Source organism: Microcaecilia unicolor, chromosome 9, assembly GCF_901765095.1.
Source record: "Microcaecilia unicolor chromosome 9, aMicUni1.1, whole genome shotgun sequence".
Lineage (NCBI taxonomy): Eukaryota > Metazoa > Chordata > Amphibia > Gymnophiona > Siphonopidae > Microcaecilia > Microcaecilia unicolor.
Genome location: NC_044039.1, coordinates 106,731,310 through 106,758,473, shown reverse-complemented (window position 1 = coordinate 106,758,473; position 27,164 = coordinate 106,731,310). Strand labels below are relative to the sequence as shown.

The 27,164-nt window shown below is 44.0% G+C and overlaps 1 protein-coding gene across 1 annotated transcript in view; it reads right to left on the bottom strand.

Moving 5' to 3' along the window:
* Positions 1 to 227: 227 nt before the first annotated feature.
* SLC25A21 (solute carrier family 25 member 21) overlaps positions 228 to 27,164 on the bottom strand; it is a 672,604-nt gene continuing 645,667 nt past the window's right edge. The window contains exons 8-10 of the mRNA XM_030215218.1: positions 25,514 to 25,695; positions 3,855 to 3,907; positions 228 to 407 (exon numbers count right to left, since the gene is read on the bottom strand). Of these exons, the coding sequence (XP_030071078.1) occupies positions 346 to 407; positions 3,855 to 3,907; positions 25,514 to 25,695 (297 nt within the window). The 3' untranslated portion in view covers positions 228 to 345. The remainder of the gene's footprint in view (positions 408 to 3,854; positions 3,908 to 25,513; positions 25,696 to 27,164) is intronic.

Genomic DNA, 27,164 nt, shown 5'->3' with positions numbered 1-27,164 from the left:
CAAGCAGAAGATCCTAGGTTGAAACGTCATGAAATTCATAACTTTCTTTACCAAATTCACATGGAAAATCATTCATATAGAAGTCACTGTGCAAAATAATGGGCATTAATGACTTTAGTGCACAGTTGGTAAATGACCCCTATAATAATTGTAGAGTATATACTAATAGCATACTGATGATACTGGCACAGAATTCAATGCAACCATTTTTAAAAAGTGTGCTTTTATTCATGATTTAGGTAAAAATACATTAAGTGCTAATATTTTGCTTGTGCTAGAGGGATCTCCTTTATTAACCTTTCTTTTGTACTGGAAATTGTGTAATGCAGCATCCTGCCTCTCGGATTACCAGTGCTTCTGAAGCCAGCCATAGGCATATTCATAGACAAGCAACATCACTGCACCACCTGTAACAGAAGAATGTTTGTTAGATTCTACTACATGACCTGACCATCATCATAGCCAGACCTGAGAGTCACAGTGACTGATATGTTCAGATCTTGCTTTCAAAATGGACCAGAGTGGAATTTTTGCAATTCTGAAGACCTAATGCATCAAGATTAAAAAAAACAACAACAACTTTTGCCCTGTTCAGCATCCATTGATACCTCTGTAGTCCCATTGTCTGTAGGACAGAAATTAGATGCATCAGTAGTGCAAAATATTCCATTGCCAAAATTTGTTTTGCAAAACAGAGGTATCAGGGAAGACAGCAAGTAATAGAAAGATGGGCAATTGCTTCATGGGTGTCAAAATTCCACTGTTTGAATGCAACATAAGAATAGCCATACTGGGTTAGATCAAAGGTCCACCTAGTCCAGTATCCTGCTTCCAACAGTGGCCAATCCAGGTCACAAGTACCTGACATAATCCCAAAGAGTAGCAAGAGTCCATTCTACTGACCCCCAAGGATAAGTAGAGGCTTACTCTTTGTCTACCTTAATAGCAGTGTATGGACCTTTCCTACAGGAGCTTGTCCAAACTGTTTTTAAACCTACATATGATAACTGCTTTTACCACATCCTCTGGCAATGAGTTCCAGAGTTTAATTATTCATTCAGTGAAAAAAATATTTTCTCCTATTTGTTTTAAAAGTATTACCTTGTAACTTCATGGAATGTCCCCTAGTCTTTGTAGTTCTTGAAAGTAAAGAATTGATTCACATTTACCCATTCTATTCCACTCAGGATTTTGCAGACCTCTATCATGTCACGCCTCAGCCGTTTCTTCTCCTTGCTGAAGAGAACTAACCTTTTTTCCTTGTATGAAAGAAGTTTCATCTGCTTAATCATTTTGATCACTCTTCTTTGTACCTTTTCTAATTCTGTTATATCTTTTATGAGATGTGACAAGGTAAGGGCACACCATGGTCTGGATTTCAGAGAATTTGTGTTTTCATTCACCAAATCCTGTTTGGTTAAGCCCCATCATATATGAATAATCTTATTGAATTACCCCCTCATAATGCTGTTTCATCAACTAGAGAATATCTGGCCTTACATTTCCCTATCTGTAAGAATGTGATATATAAAACAATTCACTCTGCTAATTTCTCCTATCAAGGTTCCAAAATGTGGAATTCTCTTCCTAAATCAATCAAGTTTACAGATGATTACCTAGCTTTTAGAAGTCTTCTAAAAACACATTTCTTCAGTCTGGCCTTTCTGAATACAAAGAACTCTATTTGAATTTTACCTACACCCTTTTCTTAATCTCGTTTCCCGTCTAGTCCTGCCTAATTATGCTCTCACCTATCCACCCCTAATTATTTGTTTGTCCTTGAGGTAGTCTAAATTACATGTATTAATTTGCTTCTTGAACTTACTGTAATTTGTGTTATATTCTGTACATTATTATGTTTTATTCACTTTATTGTTTGTTTGTAAGCCACATTGAACTTAAATCTATTTCGGGCTAATGTGGGGTATAAATGTCATGAATAAATAAATAAATACTGTTGTGTACCCCGTGTCCATAAACCAGCCATATTTTGATTGTCCTGAGAGCCAGACATGTTTGCAGCCCTCCAGACCTGACTTTTGATATCCCGCCTAGTAATAGCTATGTTTTGAGGCACTTTCAGTGCTAGGCAGTGTATGTATGAAGTGAAACCATGGCAGCACTTTCTTTGGTATCATCTAGGAATATGTGATTTAGGTGGTTGTGTTTTTATAAAACAAGAAGAGACAAATATATTCCTTCAGACTTCTGAAAAGATTTTTACTTTCAGGCCTAACCCTGAATTTTCAGAATAAGGGCATGTTTTACAGACTTGTGGAGTAATATGGTATAACTTGGGTATTGTGTCCTTTAGCATGAATGCATGCAGTGCTCTAAAGACCAATGCACAAGCTTATAACATAGATCTTATAATGCACTATGTGCTAGTTACTGATTCTGAAATTCTGTCATTCATTAAGTAGAGACGATTTAAAGAAAGGCCACCATAATGATGCATAGCCTCTGCTATAAGCCATGCATAGGGAGGCTCGCTGAGTCAAAAATATACTCTCTAGAAGACAGGAGGGGAAAGTAAGATATGTTACATACACTCAAGTATCTAGCAAGCTTCAATAAGGTACCATAAAGAAGCATTTTCATTGAAAGAAAAGTTCAAGGACAAGGATCATTGTATGAAGCAGCAGGAGAATCAAAGGGAGAGGGTGACGGACACTTGTGAGAAATTTCTAGAAACCAAACAGAAGCATAACTGAAGCATGTATGGGATAGACACATACCCCCAAATTCTCTATATGGCGCCTTTTAGTAAACTGCGGTAAAAGGGAGCCTGCGCTAACATCAGCATGTATTTTTGACATGCGCCGATGCCCCCTTTTACCACAGCGGGTATAAGGCTGTCTTTTTTTTCTCAACAAGAAATGGCCGTGCCACTTGCCGTGCGGCCATTTTGGGGAACAGCACTTACCACCACCCATTGAGGTGGTGGTAAGGGCTCCCACGCTAACCCAGCAGTAACTTGGCAGCACACACTACAAAAATTACTGCTCAATTCTGATGGTATTTTTATTATTATTATTAGCTACATTTGTATCCCACATTTTCCCACCTCTTTGCAGGCTCAATGTGGCTTACAATATGCCGTAATGGTGATCACCATTTCCAGACTGAGAATTACAGAATGTTGTAGAGTTTCAAGAACAGAAAATATAATACCACTTAGAAAAAAATAGATATACAATTCGTTTCAATTATTTAAGAATGAGGGTAGTGTATAACGTCCCATAATGACAGTATGATAAAGTATGATTTTAGAACACACATAACCTTTCCTAAAATACATGCAGGAGTGCACATGTACTGTATGTGCGGCACGTGCCATGGGAGCATCCATTTGACAATGCACACACGCTGAAAAAAAAATCAATGGTGGAAACTTGGCAACTTACATTTGTCAGCTGTGAAATACCAACTTACATGTGTTGGCACTTAGCACTTTGAGCTAGATTCTATATATGGTGCCTAAAAAAAAAATCGATGCTGAAAAATACCCATCTAAGCAGAGAGAAGTGGAGAGGTCGTGTCATGCATAATTTTTGTAGTGTGAGCCCTTATCGCCACCTCAGTGGGTGGTGGTAAGTGCTTCCCCCCTCAAAATGGCCGTGCAGCAAGTGGCATGGCCATTTCTTGTTGAGAAAAAAAGACAGCCTTTTACCTGCTGCTTTAAAAGGGGGCCTCAGCGCATGTCAAAAACATGCACTGATGTTAACGCAGGCTCCTTTTTACCACATTTTACAAAAAACACCCCCAAATCATTTTCACAAAGTCATTTCTGGGTACACACAAGAGGGAAAGAGTGAAAAGGCCAAGGAGAAAAAATTAAAATATAGAATTACCAGGACCGAGTCTCATAATCTTAGGGACCAGACCTTTGTATAATGCCAAAAAGCTGCAAAGGAAAAAAAAACAATATTATTAATGATTATGAACTTCTAGTCATCATTCTAACACCCCTGGTTACTAAACCATGCTAGCGGCTGCTGCGCGGCACTGCCACACAGCAATGCTGACACAACCCTTTCAACGTAAATGGGCTGTGTCGGCATTAGCACAAGCAGCTGTTTGCACGGCTTAGTAAATAGGGGGGTAATTATGTTCAGGCACCATCATAAAAAATGCTATACTCGTCCATCCAGTGTATCAGTGACCAAACTTGAAGACTAGAAGAAATATTCAATATATCTTAATTGTTTCTCTGCTGTTCATTCCCAGCATCCAGCAGTGACAGCATGCATTCCCAAAGTTCACTTGGCTACACAAATTGCTCTCTGTTGACCTGCGCTACAGTAAACTGAAAATAATGTCTCCTAAAATCTGTTTTAAACCTGCTACCAGTTAGTTTCCTGGAGTCTTTCCCAGTCTTAATAATATTTAAAACAGTAACCCCCAGATTCTATACATGGCACACAAAATTGAGGGGCTCTTTTTACTAAGCTGCGGTAAAAAGTGGTCTGCAGTAGTGTGGGTGCATGTTTTTGGTGCGTGCTGAGCCATTTTTTATCGTAGCTGGGGAAAAAGCATTTTTCAATGGGGCAGTAAATGACCGTGCACTAAAATTAAAGGTAGCATGTGGCTATTTACTACCTGAGCCCTTACTGCCACCCGTTGACCTAGCGGTAAGGGCTCACATGGTAATTACGTACCAATGTGGCTGCACTGCCAATTACTTCTGGGAATGCCCCTACAGTAGAAAACAGAAAATAATTTTCTACAGAGGGAACCAGCGTGCCAACTTCAGAATTACCACGGGGTGCCCGCGCTACCCCAGCAGTAATGCTGATTTGGCGCCAGCTACTTGTGCATTACCACTACTGCAGCTTAGTAAAAGGGCCCCGGTATGTTCAAATTTGGGCACGTGCCCAGTTTGCACTCACAAATTGAGTAACGAGCTAACTAGCAATAATTGGGCACTAATACGCAATTATTGCAGTTAGTTGGTCTAATTAGGATTTGTGAGTGCATCTTGCAAAGCACTATTCTATAAAGATGCACATGCAAATTTTTTAACGTGCAACTGACAATAGGCGTGGCCATGGGTGGGTTAGGGGCACTCACTAAAGATGAGTGCAGTATTATAGAATTCGGGGGATCCATGTTTAACCTACACACAAGGATTTACACCAGGTTTCATCTGATGTAAATTCTCTGCGCACGGATCCTGGTGCTATGTGCTATTCTATAAACAGCGCTCAACTCAGAGCACTATTTCTAGAATTGCGATCAGTGTGAATTTTGTTTGGTGTCTAAATTTGGGTGCCATTTAGTGAATCTAGTCCCAAATAAGCATTCTTCCTTTCCTAGTCTCACTCTACTCACAATTTTATACATCTATGTCATATCCCCCTCTCAGTCCTCTCTCTCCTCCAAGCTGAAGAACCCTAATCTGCTTAGCCTTACTTTACTAGGAGTAGCCTAGTGGTTAATGCAGCAGGGTTTGATCCTGGGTTCAATTCCCTCTGCAGCTCCTTGTGACTCTGGGCAACAAGTCACTTAACCCTTCATTGTCCCAGGTACAAAATAAGTACCTGTATATAATATGTAAACCACTTTGATTGTAACCACAGAAAGGCTGTATATCAAGTCTCATCCCCTAAGGGAATCATTCCTTTATCTTTATGGTTGCCCTTTGCTATACCTTTTAGCTGTATCAGTTTTTAAGCTACCCAACTTTGTGTTACCATATTGCAGCAGGAGTTGTTCCTTCCATTCCAATTTGTCCATAATATTTCATTTACTGTAGACTGAGTGCTGGGAAATTTTGTTGCCCATATAAAATCTTTTTTAGACAGCAGCATCTTATATAGAGTTCATCAACCAGTTTCACAAAACTCATGCCGAGGGCTGGAAGTGAATGTCGCTCAAAATTCAGGGCTGAAAAAAAAATCAGCACTGAACAGTATTCTGTGATTAGTGCCCATTATAGAATACTGCTTAGTGCCAGGCATGATGAGTTACACCAGGTATAAATCCCAGCATGCAAGTTGGGCGTGGATCTGCACTATTCTAGAACTGTGCGCATTTTAAGGGAATGCCCCTGACCCGCCCACCATGCCTCTCCCATGGCCATGCTTCCTTTGCAAAGTCACACGGAAACACTTAGGCGCTATTCAATAAATGGATGTGTAAGTGTGTTTGCATGTGGGTCTGTCACCTCTGTCCCATTTTCTGCAGCTTGCATCCATTAGAACCAGGGGTGTAGCCAGACCTCACGGTGGGAGGGGGCCAGAGACGGAGGTTGAGGGCACATTTTGAGTGCTGCCCCGCTGACCCCCCCACTGCCACGCCTCGCCTCCTTGCCGCTTCCCCTCACCGCCTCATCACTGCCCTCTCCTAGGAGCGTCAGCGTGCACAGGAGGAGCAAGAATAAAGAAGAGCAGGGCAGCGAACGCTGCTGCACCGGAGACCGGTGCTGAAGAAGGCTTCGGCTGGTGGGGGTTGAGGACCCCCACCAGCCAAACCAGGGGCCCAGACAAAATTTGCGGGGGCCCAGGTCCCTGTGGCCCCCTGTAGCTACGCCCCTGATTAGAACACTTTTCTGCACCAAAACTTCAGCGTTGAAGTAATGCCTGAGGTTTTGTGCCATATATAGCATTCCCCTGTTTGTGTATACATGCTGGGGAACATTTTTAAAAGGCTGGCAAGTTATAAAGTAGACAGGCACTTTTAAAATGCCTATTGTAGATAATTTTCAAAATGGAACTACATGGGAAATTTCTCTTTTAAGATCAGTAGAGATGTGAATTTTGGTATAATTTTGTTTTATTTTATAATAGTGCATGATATTTCATTTAGTGCATGAGCATGGTACCTGTTACCATACTGGCAAGACAGAGGGCAGTTCTATAACAAGGTGCCCTCTGTGGTCACTAGCTGTAGCACCTATTTTAAGCCTATTCGATAAACCGAAGTTGGTTTCTAAATTCCTTTACAGGGCTGAAAACACACTTACATTAAGGCTTGATCACTTATACCAGCCCCATAGCTGGTGTAAATGCCATTCATACATGTACTCTGCCTAGAACCTGGGATAGGACAGATAATACTGTACATTTGTCCTTTAGATTGTAAGCTCTTTGAGCAGGGACTGTCCATTTATGTTAAATTGTACAGCGCTGCGTAACCCTAGTAGCACTTTAGAAATGTTAAGTAGTAGTAGTAGTAATAATACATTTTGAAAATATATATAATATAATTTACACACAAGTATGCGCACCCCACCCAAACTCCATCTATTTGCACACCCACTGGCAAAGTACATGCCATCAAAGCATGGTGTGGCAGTACTCAATAAGGTCATTTATGCGTGTAAAGTGAACCCTTACAGAATTACCCCCTTCATATGCATTAATTTTATTTTTTTGTTACATTTGTACCCCGTGCTTTCCCACTCATGGCAGGCTCAATGTGGCTTATGTGGGGCAATGGAGGGTTAAGTGACGTGCCCAGAGTCACAAGGAGCTGCCTGTGCCTGAAGTGAGAATCAAACTCAGTTCCTCAGGACCAAAGTCCACCATCCTAACCACTAGGCCACTCCTCCACTACAATGTGCTAACTTTATGCAGCAACTGGGTGGGCTATGGTTGAAGACTTCACTATACACTGTCACTTGTGTAGTTAGTGTGGGTGTACTTACCACCTCCTCAAGCAGAAGCAGTCCGTGCATATGCACTAATTGCTAAAACCCTTATGATATATATTACTACTACTACTACTTAACATTTCTAGAGCGCTACAAGGGTTACGCAGCGCTGTACAGATTAAGAAAAGGACAGTCCCTGCTCCAAGGAGCTTACAATCTAATGGGCGAAATGTCAAGTAGGGGCAGGCTAGATTTCCTGAATAGAGGTAAGGTGGTTAGGTGCCGAAGGCGACATTGAAGAGGTGGGCTTTTAGCAAGGCTTTGAAGATGGGCAGGGAGGGGGCCTGGCATATGGGCTCAGGGAGTTTGTTCCAGGCATGGGGTGAGGCAAGGCAGAAAGGGCGGAGCCTGGAGTTGGTGGTGGTGGAGAAGGGTACCGACAGGAGGGATTTATCTTGAGAGCAGAGGTTATGGGTAGGAATGTAAGGGGAGATGAGAGGGTAGAGAGGTAGGGAGGGGCTGTAGATCGAGTACATTTGTAGGTTAAAAGGAGAAGCTTAAACTGTATGCGGTACCTGATCGGAAGCCAGTGAAGTGACTTGAGGAGAGGGGTGATATTGGTGTACTAGTTCAGGTGGAAGATAAGACGTGCAGCAGAGTTTTGAACGGACTGAAGGGGGGATAGATGGCAAAGTGGGAGGCCAGTGAGGAGTAGGTTGCAGTAGTCAAGGCGAGAGCTAATGAGAGAAAGGATGAGAGTTCGGGTGGTGTGCTCAGACAGGAAGGGGCAAATTTTGCTGATGTTATAGAGGAAGAAGCGACAGGTCTTGGCTATCTGCTGGATATGCGCAGAGAAAGAGAGGGAGGAGTCAAAGATGACCCCGAGGTTGCGGGCGGATGAGACAGGGACAATGGGGGTGTTATCGACAGAGATAGAGAGTGGAGGGAGAGGACAAGTGGGTTTGGGAGGGAAGACAATAAGCTCGGTCTTGGCCATGTTCAGTTTCAAGTGGCGGTTGGACATCCAGGTCGCAATGTCGGCTAAGCAGGCCGATACTTTAGCTTGGGTTTCTGCAGTGATGTCTGGTGTGGAGAGATAAAGCTGGGTGTCATCAGCATAAAGATGATATTGGAAGAGATTAGAGAACCCAGGGAGGAGGTGTAGATTGAGAAAAGAAGGGGTCCAAGGACCGATCCCTGAGGAACTCCAACAGCGAGTGGGATGGGGATGGAGGAAGAACCCTGAGAATGTACTCTGAAGGTACGGTGGGAGAGATAAGAGGAGAACCAGGAGAGGACAGAGCCCTGGAACCCGAGTGAGGACAGAGTGGCGAGAAGTAAGTTATGATTGACAGTGTCAAAAGCGGCGGATAGGTCGAGGAGGATAAGGATGGAGTAGTGACCTTTGGATTTGGCAAGGAACAGGTCATTGCAGACTTTTGAAAGTGCCGTTTCCGTTGAGTGTAGGGGGCGAAATCCGGATTGGAGCGGATCGAGAATGGCATGAGAGGAGAGGAAATCAAGGCAATGGCTGTGAACGGTGCGTTCAAGTATCTTGGAGAGGAAGGGTAGGAGGGAAATGGGGCAGTAGTTGGAGGGACAGGTAGGGTCAAGTGATGGTTTTTTGAGGAGTGGTGTGACTACAGCATGCTTGAAGGTGTCAGGGACAGTTGCAGTGGAGAGAGAGAGGTTGAGGATATGACAAATGGGGGGGGGGTGACAGTAGGAGTGATGGTGTTAAGTAAGTTGGTGGGGATGGGGTCTGAGGAACAGGTGGTGCATTTCGAAGAGGAGAGAAGATAGGCGATTTCCTCTTCGGTGATAACGGGAAAAGAGGAGAAGGAGGCCTGGGTTGGTTGGTTGGTTGGTTGAGGGAGTGTGTTATAGGGTGAGGAGGAGGAGGAGATGGTTTGGTGGTGAATTCGAGGTTGATTTTCTGCACCTTCTCATGAATATTTAACTATCTATATTTTAGGGCATCGCTGGCGATTGAGGGCATAGCTCCCGATGAAGCATTTGGGAAACAGAAGCTTTCTGTTGAGCACACCCTCCAGATGATGCTACAGCCCAGATAGGTGTATTTAAAACCTTTAATAAATCGGGGATAATAGAAAGAAATTAGAAAGAGGAATCTCTAACATATTTAGAATGGAGGGTTTTTGACTAATGAGGAACCTGTATCATAGTCTCATATATTAAGAAAGTTTAGTAAAACCCTTATGCGGCAATTCTATAACATAGATGCTGACATTTACGTCAGAATTTGTCAAATGCTGTCAAATATTTACGATATTTGTCAGTATTACCACACCAGTAGCCACTAGTGTGGCTTGATAAAAGAGGCCCGTAATTTGTTTTAGTTGTTTATTTTTGCTTTTGTAAATATTTTTCTCTTATATATTTATAAAAATCACCTCGTTTCACTTCTTGATTCATAAATACACCTATCCCTTTCTGACGTTCAGCACCCAAGTTCCGATGTGTCTGCCAGCTTTATAAATTATTTGCACGTGTGCCTCGTCTTTTCAGGACACAACAGGCATACAATCTGGCTCACATTCAAAATGATTTAAGTGGGCAGGAGCTTCTCCTGCCCACTTAAATCACATGTCACCGCCTAGCCCCTGATGTTCAGTGGCACTAAAGTGTGCAGTGCAGCTGAATATCACCTCTGACTGCCACCATAAAAAGTGGGAAGGGCAAAGGGCAGTACAGAGGGCAGCATTAGGGAGGAGCATGGGGTTATGCCTGTGTCCTAAATTAGGCCATTTAACTATAAGTGAATCTCTTCATAAAGGTGGTTAATAAATCCCAATAAATACATAAGTATGCGGTGCTGGCACTGAATATCGGCCTGCACCCACATAACCTTTTGTAGTTTAGAAAGGTCCCCCAATCCTGCCCACAGAGAACCCCCCTCAGAAAAGCCCCTTGCTTTTCACCCCATCCTCCCAAGCCATGCCATGAAGAAGACCTCCCTCTCCCGCCTCGGAACGGACTCTCCCCAACTCCCAAAACCCTTCCTGGAACCAGTGACATAGGAAGGGGGGGGCGGTCCGCCCCGGGTGCATGCCGCTTGGGGGGTGTCGGCTCTGTTGGTTCCTTGCTCCCTCTGCCCCAACGGAGCCAATGCAGCTCCCAGCGACGTGGACTCGGGGGTGGATCGGCCCTGCTGCCCACCCCTCGCTTCTAAATCAATTAAGAATGCGCTCCAGGGGGAGGGAGGGTGCGTTCCGGAGGGGGGGGGGTGCGCGCCGAGGGGGGAGGGACGCCGTGCTGCACCCAGGGGGGGTGTGCAGCGGCGACCCGCCACGGGTGTCAGCCGCCCTCACTACGGCACTGCCTGGAACAGACTCCCTCAACCTCTCCCCCCCCCCCCCCCCCACCGGTCTAGGTAGATCCTGTTAGGAGGTTCATCGTCCAGTGAAAGGTTGTTTTCTTTTTTGTTACTAGTATTGAAATGGCAAAGCTAGTCTGATTATCTGCATGTCAAGGAAGGTTGAAGATGGTTGACAGCTATTATTTTAACAGAAGCTGTGTTATACTGTATCATCACATGATTATTTTTTTGGGAGGGAAACTTGGAAATTGCTTCAATATCACTATATAGACTGATTGTATTTCCAAATAGATTGATTTATGCCAAAAGCATATGAGAAACTGTAATGATTTGGCATATTGTGTTGCATTACAAATGTGTGATTGATATATTTTTATAAAATAGATGTAGAATATGCGCCTTCGTGCCTTGTTAGCCTAGGTGCCCTGTCATGAAATAGTCTTTAGTATATCTGACTATTCATAGCCAGTAGTGCTAGCAAAACCCTTAATTTTCATGTGTACTGAGCTTCACCAAAACTGTTTTGAAAAAGTCATCCAGCAATCCCATCCAACCAAAAACATCCCTTTAATCAGTAAGGTGGATTTTCCTTCCAACAAGCCACCAGTCAGTTAACAGATGTGCTGCATAAAGAAAATAATGGGGATAGTTAAACATAAAAGCAAAAATTTGATGCTGAGGGAAGAAATTAAACACATTCAAGCTGAAGAGTAATTTTTTTTTCTTTGCCATGTTCATTATGTCAGAAGTAAAGAAAAAGAATTGTTGAACATCTCCATTTCCACCACCCTGCAGCAACATATGGTTCAGGCCCTGTTCCAGGAATGTGTTACTGTGAATGTGCTTTTTTTCAGAAGGTCTCTAAAATCCAATTTGATAACAGGAACTGCTATATTCAACAAACAGTCCAACAGAGGCAGCAGCACCAGGGAAAATGTCTTTAAATATTGATCTTGTTCAATTGCAAATTAAGATCCACCTAGATCTCTGATAAAGAATGTGTCCCTTTTGGGTGTTACCAAGTGACAACAATGAGAGGAGTGTACCATTTTACTACAGCATACCTTTGGGTTTTTGCTGTAATGGTCATTTCCAGTGAGCAGTGGCGTACCAAAGGGGGGGGGGTCGGTGGGGGCGGTCCGCCCCGGGTGCACGCCGTTGGGGGAGGTGCTGCGCGCCTGTCGGCTCCGCTCGTTCTGTGCTCCCTCTGCCCCGGGAACATGTTACTTCCTGTTCCGGGGCAGAGGGAGCATGGAACGAGCTAAGCCGAGAGGCGCGTGGCACCCCCCCAGCAGGTAAAAATGCACCCAGGGGGGGTGTCCTTTCACCTGGAAGGGGGAGGTGTCCTTTTGCCGGGGGTCACGCTGCATCCGGGGGGGGGGGGGCGCATCGGCGATCCGCCCCGGGTGTCAGCCACCCTAGGAACACCACTGCCAGTGAGTCAGCACCACTGCCAGCCCAGCAATTAGGAAAGACTAAGCTGTCACCTAAGGCAGCACCTTCATGGGGGCAACAAAGAACAGCTGCAATCAAAGGCAAGACAATAGGCCCTGACAGCCACATAAACTCGAAGAACCATTAGCGCATATTTTAACCTGCATTTTTATAGGATTTTTATGTGACGGTCAAGATTGTAGATGTAGCCCAGGTCTCACCTGGCTCCAGCTCTGGTCCCAGACCTTATAAAACAGTTACTTGCTCATTCAGGCCACGCTTACCACACTCAAGCCTTCAGTCAAACTCCAGTCGAGTAGGAAGTGGGTCAGTGGTCCGGAACAGTGACACGGGGGTCTGGGAGACAATTCAATGAGCAGGCTCCACTCCACTCCTCAGTCTAGGTACCACGCTGTACTTCGAGAGGTTTTATAACAAACTCAACTTCTATTGAACTTGGCTGCAACGGGAAGTTAACAACTTGAACGTTCCTTCAATACAATTCAAATGTTTCAACTCTCAGTTTCAGTGCCAAGACTATTGATGTTTGCTGGAAATCCCTTTTCAGGTTCTTTCCTCCTTCAGGGTGTATGTACAGGGAGTCTTTTTCCTCAGGGTCTACTTACACATAGACAAATACTCCTGTCCATGCCTATCCCAGTAGCCAGGTGTTGGTTTACAAGGGCTATATTTCTCCTGCTCCCAATCACTCCTCTTCCATTGGACATAGACCCCTTTAGGGCTGTCCTCCTTCTGCAAGTGCACCTCGCTGGGTCACTACCTGGCCTTGAGCAGACGCTTTTCTGCTCTAGATCCTGGTCCTGGATAGGACTCCCCAAACCTACCAGGGCTCTTACTCTTCTCCAGTTATTGTACCAGGCAAGGTATGTGGAGCTGCGGTGGGGATAGGGAGGTGGGGCAAAATGTACCCCCCACTTTGGGCTCCAGTTCCCCCAATCTTTGAGGTCTGGCTACATGCCTGGGAAGGCAGGGGTGGCTCGAGGAGCGAGTGAGGGAGGGATGGCAACTGCAACTGCATCCTGAGTGAGGGGAGGCAGCGGCGGCAATGGCGGTCCTGCCCCGGGCCTGGCTCTATCTCTCTGTAGCCCTGATTGTGCTTCTGGGGAGGGGCCAAAGGCAAGCTGGGGCGGGGGCAGGCTGGCATTTCATTTTTTGTGTCCTCTTCTTTGTCTCCACAAATATGGTAACCCTATCACTAGGGGCCTTCCCAGAGGCCTATAATTTACCATCTCCAGGTCAGCTGAGTGGAGGAGCCTGTGAAGTGGTGAGTGAACTGACAGAAGAGCCACATGCACCAGAATATCATGCAGTGATTTGGCAGGGACATTTGCTCTGGGTCAACAGAAACAACAGAGATTTTGCAGGCACCATTTTTTAAGGCCTTTCCTGTGATGTTATTCAGGGTCCTTCCCAGAAGACTATAATTTACCACCTGTACTGTGGCACTCAGCCACAGGGATGTGCCCAAAGGTGTGTGCCTCACGGGGTATGCCTTGCCCCTTGGATACCCTTTGAAGCATAGCCAGAGCATTTTTTGAGTCTCGGAAGTTGAAGGTTCATGGGTAAGCATAAAATTAAGTCTAAAGGTAGTATAGCTTTCCTTGCTGTTGTTAAAGGCCCTGTGGATTAGCATGTGGTATCTGGTTCTATTCATTCAGTGGCTCCTCCTTTTAACATGTCTTTTAAAGGGGTTTCTAATAGTTCTTCTGAATATACCCTTCTGTTCCCTCTTATGGTCTTACTAATACTTCTGCGGCTTCACCTGTTATCTTTTTGTTGCCTTTGGAAAACCTATTGAGGCTCCTGGTTACCTCTGCCTCTGAATATTGGCCGAACTCTCTTCAGTATATCAAACATTCAGCCTATGAGATGCAGGCCAGCCAAGTGCCACGATTGGGCACAGAGCTCGGATATTCAATGCTGGGTCATTTCCGGTGAATGGCATTAAATATCTGGGTTTTTTGGCCAGCTTAAACTTAACCGGCCAAGTTAATATTCAGCGCTGGCCGGTTAAGTTTATAGCAGTCAAAGATAGGACTACTATTTAGGCAATCCGATTTAGCAGCTAAACTTAGCCGGCGAATCGCTGAATATTCACAGCTAACCAGTTATATCTCACTATATAGTCGGCTAGCCGCTATGGACCAGATTCTATATAAGGCGCCTAAAAAATCTGTATGGAAAACAATTCTAACTAAGCGTATTCTATAAGCGGCAACAAGATTTAGGCATGGTATACAGAATACACTTAGTTGATATCCAAGTGCCTAAAACTATGTGCTTTCATTTACACCCATGAAAATGTGGCATAAATCCTGGCACATAAATTTGCACACACTGGGCAATATTCTACAACTGTGCACATAAATTTCGGAACACCCATAAAATGCCCATTTCCCCATTCATAACCACACCTCTTTTTGTGTGCGCACGTTAGAAGTTAGGTGCACTGAGGGGCATAATCAAAAGGGGCGCCCAAGTTTTCCTGAGGACATCCTCGCAAGACGTCCCGGCGAAGGGGCAGGGAAACCCGTATTATCGAAACAAGATGGGTGTCCATCTTTCGTTTCGATAATACGGTTGGGGACGCCCAAATTGCGAAATTTAGGTTGACCTTAGAGATGGTCGTCCCCGATTTTCGGTCATAATGGAAACCAAGGATGCCCGTCTCAGAAACGACCAAATCCAAGCCATTTGGTCATGGGAGGAGCAAGCATTCGTAGTGCACTGGTCCTCCTGACATGCTAAGACACCAACCAGGCACCCTAGGGGGCACTGCAGTGGACTTCAGAAATTGCTCCCAGGTACATAGCTCTCTTATCTTGAGTGCTGAGCCCCCCCAAACCCACTACCCACAACTGTACACCACTACCATAGCCCTAAGGGGTGAAAGGGGGCACCTACATGTGAGTACAGTGGGTTTCGGGTGGGTTTTGAAGGGCTCACATTTACCACCACAAGTGTAACAGGTAGGGTTGGATGATCCTGGGTCCGCCTGCCTGAAGTGCATTGTACCCACTAAAACTGCTCCAGGGACCTGCATACTGCTGTCATGGAGCTGAGTATGATATTTGAGGCTAGCATAGAGGCTGGAAAAAAATTTTTTTTGAAGGTGGGAGGGGGTTAGTGACCACTGGAGGAGTAAGGGGAGGTCATCCCCGATTCCCTCCGGTGGTCATCTGGTCATTTAGGGCACATTTTTGTGGCTTGGTCGTAAGAAAAAAAGGACCAGGTAAAGTCGTCCAAGTGTTCGTCAGGGACACCCTTCTTTTTTCCATTATCGGTCGAGGATGCCCATGTGTTAGGCATGCCCCAGTCCCGTCTTTGCTACGCTTCCGACATGCCCCCGTGAACTTTGGTCGTCCCCACAATGGAAAGCAGTTGAGGACACCAAAATCGGCTTTCGATTATGCCGATTTGGGCAATCCTGTGAGAAGGACACCCATCTTGCGATTTGTGTCGAAAGATGGGCGCCATTCTCTTTAGAAAATAAGCCTGACTGTGTTACAGAATATGTTTAGTGAATTATGCGCTTAAATTCTAATTATTGCTGATTAGTGTTCATTATTGCATGTTAAATGCTATTATAATACACTGATTAGCTTGTTAAGCCAATTAAGTTATGTGTGTTGTTTTAGAATACGCTTGGATTTCAGCGTGGATCTGTAGGTACGCTATATAGAATTCGGCAGTATGCGCTAATATTCATCAGAGATAACCAGCTATCCTGCACTGAATATTAGCATTTATCCAGCTAAGTGCTATTTAACCAGCCAAGAACCATTCCTGGTAAGTAAATAGCACTGAATATCGGCCAGAGTGAGTTTACCTTCAGAAAAAGGGATGTCATGTTTGGATTTCGGAGTCAAAGGCGTTTCCCTAAAAGACATTTGGCATGTGTGGATCTGGAAATGTTTGAGTTCACATTTTATCTGAAAAATGTTAAGTATTTATTAGGTGATAATAGGCAGCCTTCACCTACACTTGCTATTTAAGGTTCGAGAGGACACTCCATTGGACAGTTACTCAATTATATACTTTTACCCAAGTTTTCTAATGTGGATTCTAATTCTGCTGTTTTAGATAAGCGTTTGTCAACAATAGAACCAGAAATTTCCTCTTTACAGGCTGTTTCAACTTCTGATACTAAAGATTCTCTTACTCTACATTTTAAGTTAGGGGGGGATGGAAATATGTGTAAAATAAGAAATAATTTTCCATGTACATATTTGTTAGAATCAGAAACTTTGCTAAGAAAATACTTTAAAGAAATCTTAAATATCTCAAATTGTGATATTATACCTTTGGCTAGCTGCCATTATATTCCTACTAAAGTTCAGATAGAACAAATGGGCCACAAGGAGTTGGATATTTTGGTTTCACAGAATTTTGACCTAAAAGGGTTTCTAGAAAAAGTATTCACAGCTAACCAGTTATATCTCACTATATAGTCGGCTAGCCGCTATGGACCAGATTCTATATAAGGCGCCTAAAAAATCTGTATGGAAAACAATTCTAACTAAGCGTATTCTATAAGCGGCAACAAGATTTAGGCATGGTATACAGAATACACTTAGTTGATATCCAAGTGCCTAAAACTATGTGCTTTCATTTACACCCATGAAAATGTGGCATAAATCCTGGCACATAAATTTGCACACACTGGGCAATATTCTACAACTGTGCACATAAATTTCGGAACACCCATAAAATGCCCATTTCCCCATTCATAACCACACCTCTTTTTGTGTGCGCACGTTAGAAGTTAGGTGCACTGAGGGGCATAATCAAAAGGGGCGCCCAAGTTTTCCTGAGGACATCCTCGCAAGACGTCCCGGCGAAGGGGCAGGGAAACCCGTATTATCGAAACAAGATGGGTGTCCATCTTTCGTTTCGATAATACGGTTGGGGACGCCCAAATTGCGAAATTTAGGTTGACCTTAGAGATGGTCGTCCCCGATTTTCGGTCATAATGGAAACCAAGGATGCCCGTCTCAGAAACGACCAAATCCAAGCCATTTGGTCATGGGAGGAGCAAGCATTCGTAGTGCACTGGTCCTCCTGACATGCTAAGACACCAACCAGGCACCCTAGGGGGCACTGCAGTGGACTTCGGAAATTGCTCCCAGGTACATAGCTCTCTTATCTTGAGTGCTGAGCCCCCCCAAAACCCACTACCCACAACTGTACACCACTACCATAGCCCTAAGGGGTGAAAGGGGGCACCTACATGTGAGTACAGTGGGTTTCGGGTGGGTTTTGAAGGGCTCACATTTACCACCACAAGTGTAACAGGTAGGGTTGGATGATCCTGGGTCCGCCTGCCTGAAGTGCATTGTACCCACTAAAACTGCTCCAGGGACCTGCATACTGCTGTCATGGAGCTGAGTATGATATTTGAGGCTAGCATAGAGGCTGGAAAAAAATTTTTTTTGAAGGTGGGAGGGGGTTAGTGACCACTGGAGGAGTAAGGGGAGGTCATCCCCGATTCCCTCCGGTGGTCATCTGGTCATTTAGGGCACATTTTTGTGGCTTGGTCGTAAGAAAAAAAGGACCAGGTAAAGTCGTCCAAGTGTTCGTCAGGGACACCCTTCTTTTTTCCATTATCGGTCGAGGATGCCCATGTGTTAGGCATGCCCCAGTCCCGTCTTTGCTACGCTTCCGACATGCCCCCGTGAACTTTGGTCGTCCCCACAATGGAAAGCAGTTGAGGACACCAAAATCGGCTTTCGATTATGCCGATTTGGGCAATCCTGTGAGAAGGACACCCATCTTGCGATTTGTGTCGAAAGATGGGCGCCATTCTCTTTAGAAAATAAGCCTGACTGTGTTACAGAATATGTTTAGTGAATTATGCGCTTAAATTCTAATTATTGCTGATTAGTGTTCATTATTGCATGTTAAATGCTATTATAATACACTGATTAGCTTGTTAAGCCAATTAAGTTATGTGTGTTGTTTTAGAATACGCTTGGATTTCAGCGTGGATCTGTAGGTACGCTATATAGAATTCGGCAGTATGCGCTAATATTCATCAGAGATAACCAGCTATCCTGCACTGAATATTAGCATTTATCCAGCTAAGTGCTATTTAACCAGCCAAGAACCATTCCTGGTAAGTAAATAGCACTGAATATCGGCCAGAGTGAGTTTACCTTCAGAAAAAGGGATGTCATGTTTGGATTTCGGAGTCAAAGGCGTTTCCCTAAAAGACATTTGGCATGTGTGGATCTGGAAATGTTTGAGTTCACATTTTATCTGAAAAATGTTAAGTATTTATTAGGTGATAATAGGCAGCCTTCACCTACACTTGCTATTTAAGGTTCGAGAGGACACTCCATTGGACAGTTACTCAATTATATACTTTTACCCAAGTTTTCTAATGTGGATTCTAATTCTGCTGTTTTAGATAAGCGTTTGTCAACAATAGAACCAGAAATTTCCTCTTTACAGGCTGTTTCAACTTCTGATACTAAAGATTCTCTTACTCTACATTTTAAGTTAGGGGGGGATGGAAATATGTGTAAAATAAGAAATAATTTTCCATGTACATATTTGTTAGAATCAGAAACTTTGCTAAGAAAATACTTTAAAGAAATCTTAAATATCTCAAATTGTGATATTATACCTTTGGCTAGCTGCCATTATATTCCTACTAAAGTTCAGATAGAACAAATGGGCCACAAGGAGTTGGATATTTTGGTTTCACAGAATTTTGACCTAAAAGGGTTTCTAGAAAAAGTCTCAGGAAGCAACCCACCTTGCTACCTTTGTTTATGAGAGTGATGTGATGTCTATATTGAAAGCTTATCTATATAAATAAATCCCACCTTGAACGTTCTGAAGCTCCCTCCAACTGTGGCAGTGAAGTCCTGAACTGCTGTAGTCCTCCTGGCTATTCGGACTACTCACCACCGCCCTCAGCCACGCCCCATCTGCGACCTACGCCACGCCCCAACTGGACATAAAAAGCACCATGAACGTTCTGAACCACACTCTGAGGCTTCAAAAGTTCGTATGTTCGAAGCTCTGTAACCACTTTTAAGCACAGTACATCTGTGCGCCGCCATGATCTGAACGAGCGTCACAGCTGCAACACACACGGATGAGCCTCACACCAATAGGAATACAACAAGGGAGGAGCGTCTGAGGCGAAGGCGTCAGTCGCCGTTGCCACGCAACGGAATGCAATCACGTGTCATGCACCTATCAAACAACTCAAACAAAAGAAGGGGCGGACCTATGGCTCACTCAATACGTGCGCCTCCATCGTTGCCATGCACCTATCAAACAACTCAAACAAAACAAGGGGCGGACCTAACACGCGAACGGCTCACTCAATACGTGCGCCTCCATCGTTGCCAAGCAACGGAATGCAACGACGGATGATGGACCTATCACAGCCAACAGCTACACAACAAAGGAGGAGCATTAAACGCAAAAGGGGTCACTCCTTCTCTGGGTAACACGAGCCCAACAACGCTGGAAAAACAACGAGCTGCAATGGGGTCTCATGTCACACACACAGCGCTTTCAACTCATTTAAGCTGACTGCAGTCATTCCCCTTCTCTCTCAGCGGGCCGTCCAACCGCCTGGACTTACCGCCGCACCCCCCCCCCCACCTCAGGTCAACACTCCTCCTCCCCCCCCCCCGAGGGTGACACACCTCCTCCCCCTTCCCGACGTGAAGGCAGGCATCGCTTTCAAACAATTCACCTGACTGAAGTCCTCCTGATTGTAAAAGAAGCACAGAAGAGCAGAGTGCTGGCTCGCCTTCAGCGTTCCCCTGCTTTCTCAGTGCCCCGCCCTCATTTCCTGTTTACTGTTGGCCGGACGCTGACAGAGCAGGGGAACACTGAAGGCGAGCCTGCCCTCTGCTCTTCTGTGCTTCTTTTACACTCAGCAGGACTTCAGTCAGGTGAATTAGTTGAAAGCGATGCCTGCCTCCACCTCGGGGGGGGGGGGGGGGGAGGAGTGTCGACCTCGGGGGTGGGGGAGGAGCGTCGACGACTTCCACAAAACTTTATAGCAAACTTTAATAAGGACAGCCGGATTATTTTTTACAGGGGGGGGGGGGGTGCTCTTATTACACCTTCTGTTATAATTATACAAAACAGCACAGTAAGATATCAGCTTTTTAAACTAGGGCATACTACATGGTGAAATTGGCACCAAGCAAACCTTTTAATTTCAATTGGTATGCCCATACTGTTGTCATACAGCTATTACTTAAGGTTCATTTAACAGCATGTGCAGCTGGTAAAAACCTGTTAATGATTTCTATCAAGCAACTTTATGAACCATATCATTGTGGAGGAGAAGGTTCTTACTGTTAGCAACACCCTAACAACATTACCATTGGATTTCAGTTCTTGCCATGGCAAGCACAATATTATGTAACCCCTCCGCCAGTTTTACTTTACCATGGAAGCACCGCATAGTACACACACACACACAAACAGCTACACTCAAAGTGACACATGCATGACTAATTATTCTTTCCACAAAGGTTAACTTTCATTTTCTTTCTTTCACTGTTTTGCACATAATGGTAACACTATGATGACAGATCAAGGCTGTAATGAGCCTCCAGCCATGATCTACTTCTTGCTCTAATACACTAGAAAGGAATATTTAATCCAATGGCTGAAAGGAGCAGTTGCCCAGGGACCACTGTTATATCTAAAGGCCTCTTTAACTAGGGGGGGGGGGGGGGCTGCCACACACTCTCATTCTTTCTCACACACACACTCTCACACAGACAGCCTCACTCTGTCACTCACACTTTCACTCTGTCTCTCTGTCTCACACACTCACTCTCACACACACTCTCTGAAATATACACACTAAGGAAAAAACCTTGCTAGCGCCCGTTTCATTGCTCTCAGAAACGGGCCTTCTTTACTAGTTTTAAATAAAAGGCATGTTTTGTGCTGTAAAATTTCAACTAATTCCAGATGTAGCATATTTGTCTCTATTTTGTAGGAAAGTTTTTTTTTTTTACTTTTAAAACTCAGGACTTGGGTTTGGGTACCATTTTGTTTCTGAAATTTCCATGTAACTGTATGGCTTCCCTTCATGGTAACAAAAACAGTGGGAAGTGGACAAAGCACTCTAGGGACAAATCATGGAAGCTTCAAATTCTCAATGCAAACAATATTTATTGATGGAAGACTCAACACAGCACTGTGTTTCAACTGAAAGGCCTGCCTCAGGAGTCTTTTGTATGTTGTCTGGAGAGTAAAACCTTCCAATGGTCTTGAAAAAGACCTTTTGGATAAAGCCACCACAGAGGACGATCATGCTTTCAAAATAAGTGGCAAAGTGCTTATGCTTATTCAATATTTAACTATTCATTAAAAATCCAAATTATATAGAGAAAATACAAATAAAAATCTCATCCATACTATATGTGAAGGGGCATTTTCAATATGACGCCTAAATTCGATTTTGGACATTTTGCTGAAAAAGTCCAAAAATCAAGTGGTGAACATAGCGATTTCGAACCAGAAAAATATCTATTTTTTTTATTTAGAAAATGGCCATTTCCTAAATGTTTGGTAGACATTTTGTGCTCAGTGTGGTTTTTTTTTTTTTTTGTGTGTGTGTGACCATTTTTGAAAAGTTCAAGGGAAAAACACACAAAAACAAGCCATTGGGACATATGGGAGGCCAAAATTCTTAGTAGACTGGAACCACAGACATCCCAGCAGAGCGGTAGGGCACCCTAGGGGACACTGTAATGAACTTCACATAATAGGTCCCAGGTACACATCTCACCGTTACCCCCTTATATTGTATGGTGAGCCCTCCATAACCCACCAAAAATCTACTGTACCCAAATGTACATCACTACAATAGCCCTTATGTCTGCAGGTGTCACCTATATGTGGGTACAGTAGGTTTTTGGTGGGTTTTGGAATGTTGAAACTTTCCACCACAAATGTAACAGAGTGAGATATGGGCCTGGGTCCCCTTCTCTACAGTGCACTGTATCGGCCACTAGGCTACTCCAGGGAGCTGCTTGCTGCTCTAATAGGACTGGCCATAATATCTGACACTATCATAGAAACTGTTATGTACTATTTCTTTCACATCTTTGGGGAGGGGAAAGGGGGTCATGCCTTTATCCATCCAGTGGTCATCTGATCATTTAGGGCACCTTTTCTGACTTTAGTCATGACTGAAATAGGTCTAGACCAAAACATCTACCTTTTAGCCATGGGCATTTTTGCTTTGTTCTGTTATGGCAGAAAAACATCCAAGTTTTGGGACTGCCACAGTCCTGTAGGGCGGTTTCAGGGGAAGGCGTCTGTTGAAAATCTTTTTCTATTCTCAGAAAGACAATTTTGAGCTAAGTACGCTATATTTCACGATATTTATTAGTGATTGCAGAGTGGTTTAATGGCATTTATAGCACTTGGGTGATGGTGTATGAATTACACATAAGAAATACCCTCCTATACAAAGTTCACGAGTAACCCGATGAAAGAAGTGCTCTACCACTGATTAGCAGCTTGATTGACTGCACTGAACAGTGGGTAATATCTGAGGGTACTCAAAAAAAAAAGATATTATATGTCACCTTTTACAAATAGTTATACCATGTGACATATATAGTACAATTTTTGGTGGCTACAGTCCTGATTTTTGTAGTAGCTATATTGTATGTTACCAGAGACACGGATATTTTTGATTTCACAGTCCTGCGTCCGGCACGCCCCCCTTGTGATTTGGGTATACTGCAGACAAACTGTATAGAAAAACTTCTTAAAAATGTGTTTCGAAAATACCGATTTGGACGTTATGGACCAAAAAAAAATCCATCTGCCGCTTTGTGCCACTTTTTGGATGTTTTTCTGTTTTGAAAATGAGTCCCATACTGTAGTAAAGATATTATATGGATTTCATATGGACCAAATTTACTTTTCATAAGATACAGCAACACCCTACAGTTTTAAAACTTTAGAGAGTGATTCTATAACACAGTCCCCGAGGGAACCTAATAGGAGCCTGCTCTATAAAGGAACATAGATGCCTAGTTTCCTTCACAAAATACTATTGTAATCGTGAAAATACACACCTATAAGTTAGGCACGGGCACTTACCACCAGCCTTACAGCTGGCATAAGTGTGTGCACCTGCGTTCTGGAGAAACGCACACAGAGGCAGACTTTAGAAAGGACACACAAATCACATTGTGCCTTCATTGTTTACTATGGCTTTATTAAGCTTTGCCATTCTCTGCACCATTTTGTGAGCTACATTTGTCCACATACACATGTGTCTTTCGCTCCAGGATTATATGCTTGTACCATATCCTATACCTGCAAGTGTTTCTAGGACCCCTGAGGCAGTCGGGTTGTCCCGCCAAAACATGGCCCCATGTTGGGTCCATATTGGTGCCAATAAAGGTTTTGTTCCTGGACAGTTACCTGTGTGGGATCTTGTTACATATACTCCCAGAACTGTTACTTTTGCCCTTGGTTAGAGACATAAGACAGTATTTAAAGTCTGGTAAATTTGTTATTTATTTTACTTGATTTGTTTGCAGCATTTGATTTCGCTCATCACCAGTTGCTCTTGTTGAGATTGTCCAGTTTAGGAATGGGGGGCATTTTAATGACTCCCCTCCTTTCTCTCTAACAGAACTAATGGAGAACTGCTACTGATGTTCCTCAGGGTTCTGTTTTACCATCCATTTCATTCAATTTATTCACAAGCTTATTATTTATTCCCTATTCAGTCTTTAGGTATTAGCTCTTATTCTTTTGCCAATGACATTCTGCTAATTTATTCTCTGGATCCTAAAGCTATTAATCTTCAACCCTTCATTTACTGCCTTTCACAAATCACCATTCGGCTCCACAGATTTTAACTTAATCTGTAAAAATGTGAGGTTACGTGGATCATAACTGATCATCTATTTACTCCTATTGTTACCTCTGAAATAGATGGTCAAAACCTAATTCTTAAATCTTCTCTGCAAAGTTTGGGAGTTCTTTTTGACAGGCACCTCCAATTAAGTGATCGGAGGTTGTGTGGTAGAAACCTGTTCTATAAAAGTAAGGCAGGTGTCTACTTTTCATTATAGAATACTGGCGCTCACGCATACATCAACCATAGAGCTGGTGTGAGTGGGCATGCCTAAGTGCGGTAGAGAGCACATGAGAGCCCCATCTTTGTTCTACCCATCTTCCTCCTCTCTGTACACCTCCTTGCAAATACATCCTATATAAATCAAGCAGATATTTGCAGAATAGCACTCAGGCACCATGGTAGCATATATATACATATGTGTGTACTAGAGAATTGCACAGGGACAGAAATCTAACCCATCCCTGCCCATCCCTGCTGGAATCTAACCTGTCCCCGCTGGAATCTTACCTGTCCCCATCCATCCGCGCAAGAATTTAACCAGTCCCCACCCATCCCCGCAAGAATTTAATGGTACCGAAAGAAAAATTCTGGTTGGCTGTCTGTCTCTGTCTGGGTTCAAGCCACAGCACTGCAGGCAAGGAAGAAATGGAAGTTGGAGCTTGGAACACTCTGGTGCACACATGTAAGACTCGTCTCTGATTCGCTGGCACTGTGTGCTGAGAGGTCACCATATGCACTCGCCAGTAGATCAGCTGACCTGCACATCAGCCTGGGAGCAGAGAGGATTAATGGAAGGTTTTCCACATCTCTGCTGTTAAAGCAAGGAGGAGGAGGAAGCAGGACTCAAAGAACTTGGTACTTGGTAGGTGAGAGGCTGGCACAGGTGCAGCTTACACTGCCACGGGAACCCTGCAGGAACTGCTTCCATCCCCACAGGAACTGCTTCCATGCCCACGGTAACCCCGCAGAACTGCTTCCAGTCCCATGGGAACCCCGCAGCCATGGAGAGGATCCCCACAGATTCCACAGGATTCCTTCGAACCCTGTTCCTGTGCAGTCTCTAGTAAGCACATAAACATGTAAATGCAAGTATCTTATTTACATGCATAATACACATGTAAATGTAAGTGCCTAGGTTATAGAATTGCCCTATTAGTGTTTATACCTGGGCGTTCCTAAAAGCCACGCCAAGAAAATTTGTTGACAACTTGCAATTGTATTTAACAATAGATTATTTTACCCTTCTTCCTGGTAAATAGTTGCCATGGTTTTAAAGCAGGATCTGTACTTGATCACTCCAGGCTCAGGCTGAGGTCCTTGGATCCTACTTTTGGCAACGTCAAAAGGGATATTGATAACAGAAGCGATAGTTCCTGAGGCCAGCCCAATCCCAAATTTTCGGAAGAACTCAAACACTGGATCCTTTGGAAAAGAAAAATAAAAAAACAAGAGAAATGTGGATAGAGAGGTTAAAGAAAATGGGGGAAAGGAAGTCATCTCAGAGAAGATTGCATGTACCATGAAATGGTCTTTGTTTCTGGGGATCTGTCCAACACATCACAAACACATTACTTGAGTAGGAACCCATTTAGAGTTCCTGGAGCTGGTTTTCTGGACAATCTATTTCACTCTGTTCTTACACAAATTGCCAAAATGCACATTTCCTCGCACAGGATTTATAAACACAGTTTATAAAGAGGGACTGCTATGCCATATGGGGATGATTTGTATAATTGGCCCTCACAATATTGTATACTTAGTATTACTGTATCAAAACAGCAGAAATCCGAGCACAGTATTAGTTAATTGGCCGGAATATATTACAAATGACAGCAACTTCCACATGAAGCCTATTAAGATGCTCATTTGTGTGCACTGCCCCCCACATACGAAAATCAGTAGACTAATCTTGGTCTGCAGTCCTTTCCCACCGGGTTTTTAAAATTCTCACATGCAGCTGATCCAAATGTACTGATATGCTAGCTTCCTGTGATTAACAAACTAGCTTTCTGCAGGAACAAAGCATTCTACAGGCACCAGTAACAAACAGTGGTAACCCTGGTCCGCTAATTATCTGCAGGACAACACACTGGGTATTTCCCTGTCCTTGGAGGGCTCAAAATCTAAGTTTGCAAGGGGCGTACACATGGGCAGAGCTGAAGTAGGACTCAAACTTATCCATGTAACTTATAGAATGCTGTAAGCCAGGAGCAGCCCAAGGCAATTTGCCGCCTGAGGCGAGGGCTGAGATCTCACACACACACACACCCAGCCATGGTCTGGCATCTCGCCCCCCCCTTCCTTCTTCAACCCCCTTCCCCGAGCCTACCTTTGTTTTCCAAAAGACGACAGCAGCAGCAGCGATTCCCATAGGCTGCTTTGCCGCCGGCACTGGCCTCTTCTTTCTACTGCAGCCCGCCTCTGAGGAAACAGGAAGTTATGTCAGAGGTGGGCCACAGTAGAGAGAAAAGGCCAGTGATGGCAGCAGGGCAGACAATGGAAATTGCTGCTGCCGCCCCCACTTTTAATAAACAAAGGTAGGCTCGGGGAAGGAGACTGAAGAAGGAAAGAGGAAGATGGCAGACCGTGGCTGGTGGGGGGGGGGGGGCGGTTATGCCACTCCATAAAGAGTGCCACCTGAGGCCCCTGCCTCAGGTGGCCTAATGGTAGGTCTGCCACTGCTGTAAGTTATACATGTATGTGTGGCAATCAGGTGCACACACTTACACCAGCTCTATGGCTGCTGTAAGTGCTCGTGCCTGACTTTTAAACACATATATATGGTTTATGGTTTATTTATTTATAGCCTGCCTAATCCAAGGCAGATGATAATCATAACATATGTGAGTCAATAAATAAATTAAAAACAAACATTACATACTGACACATAT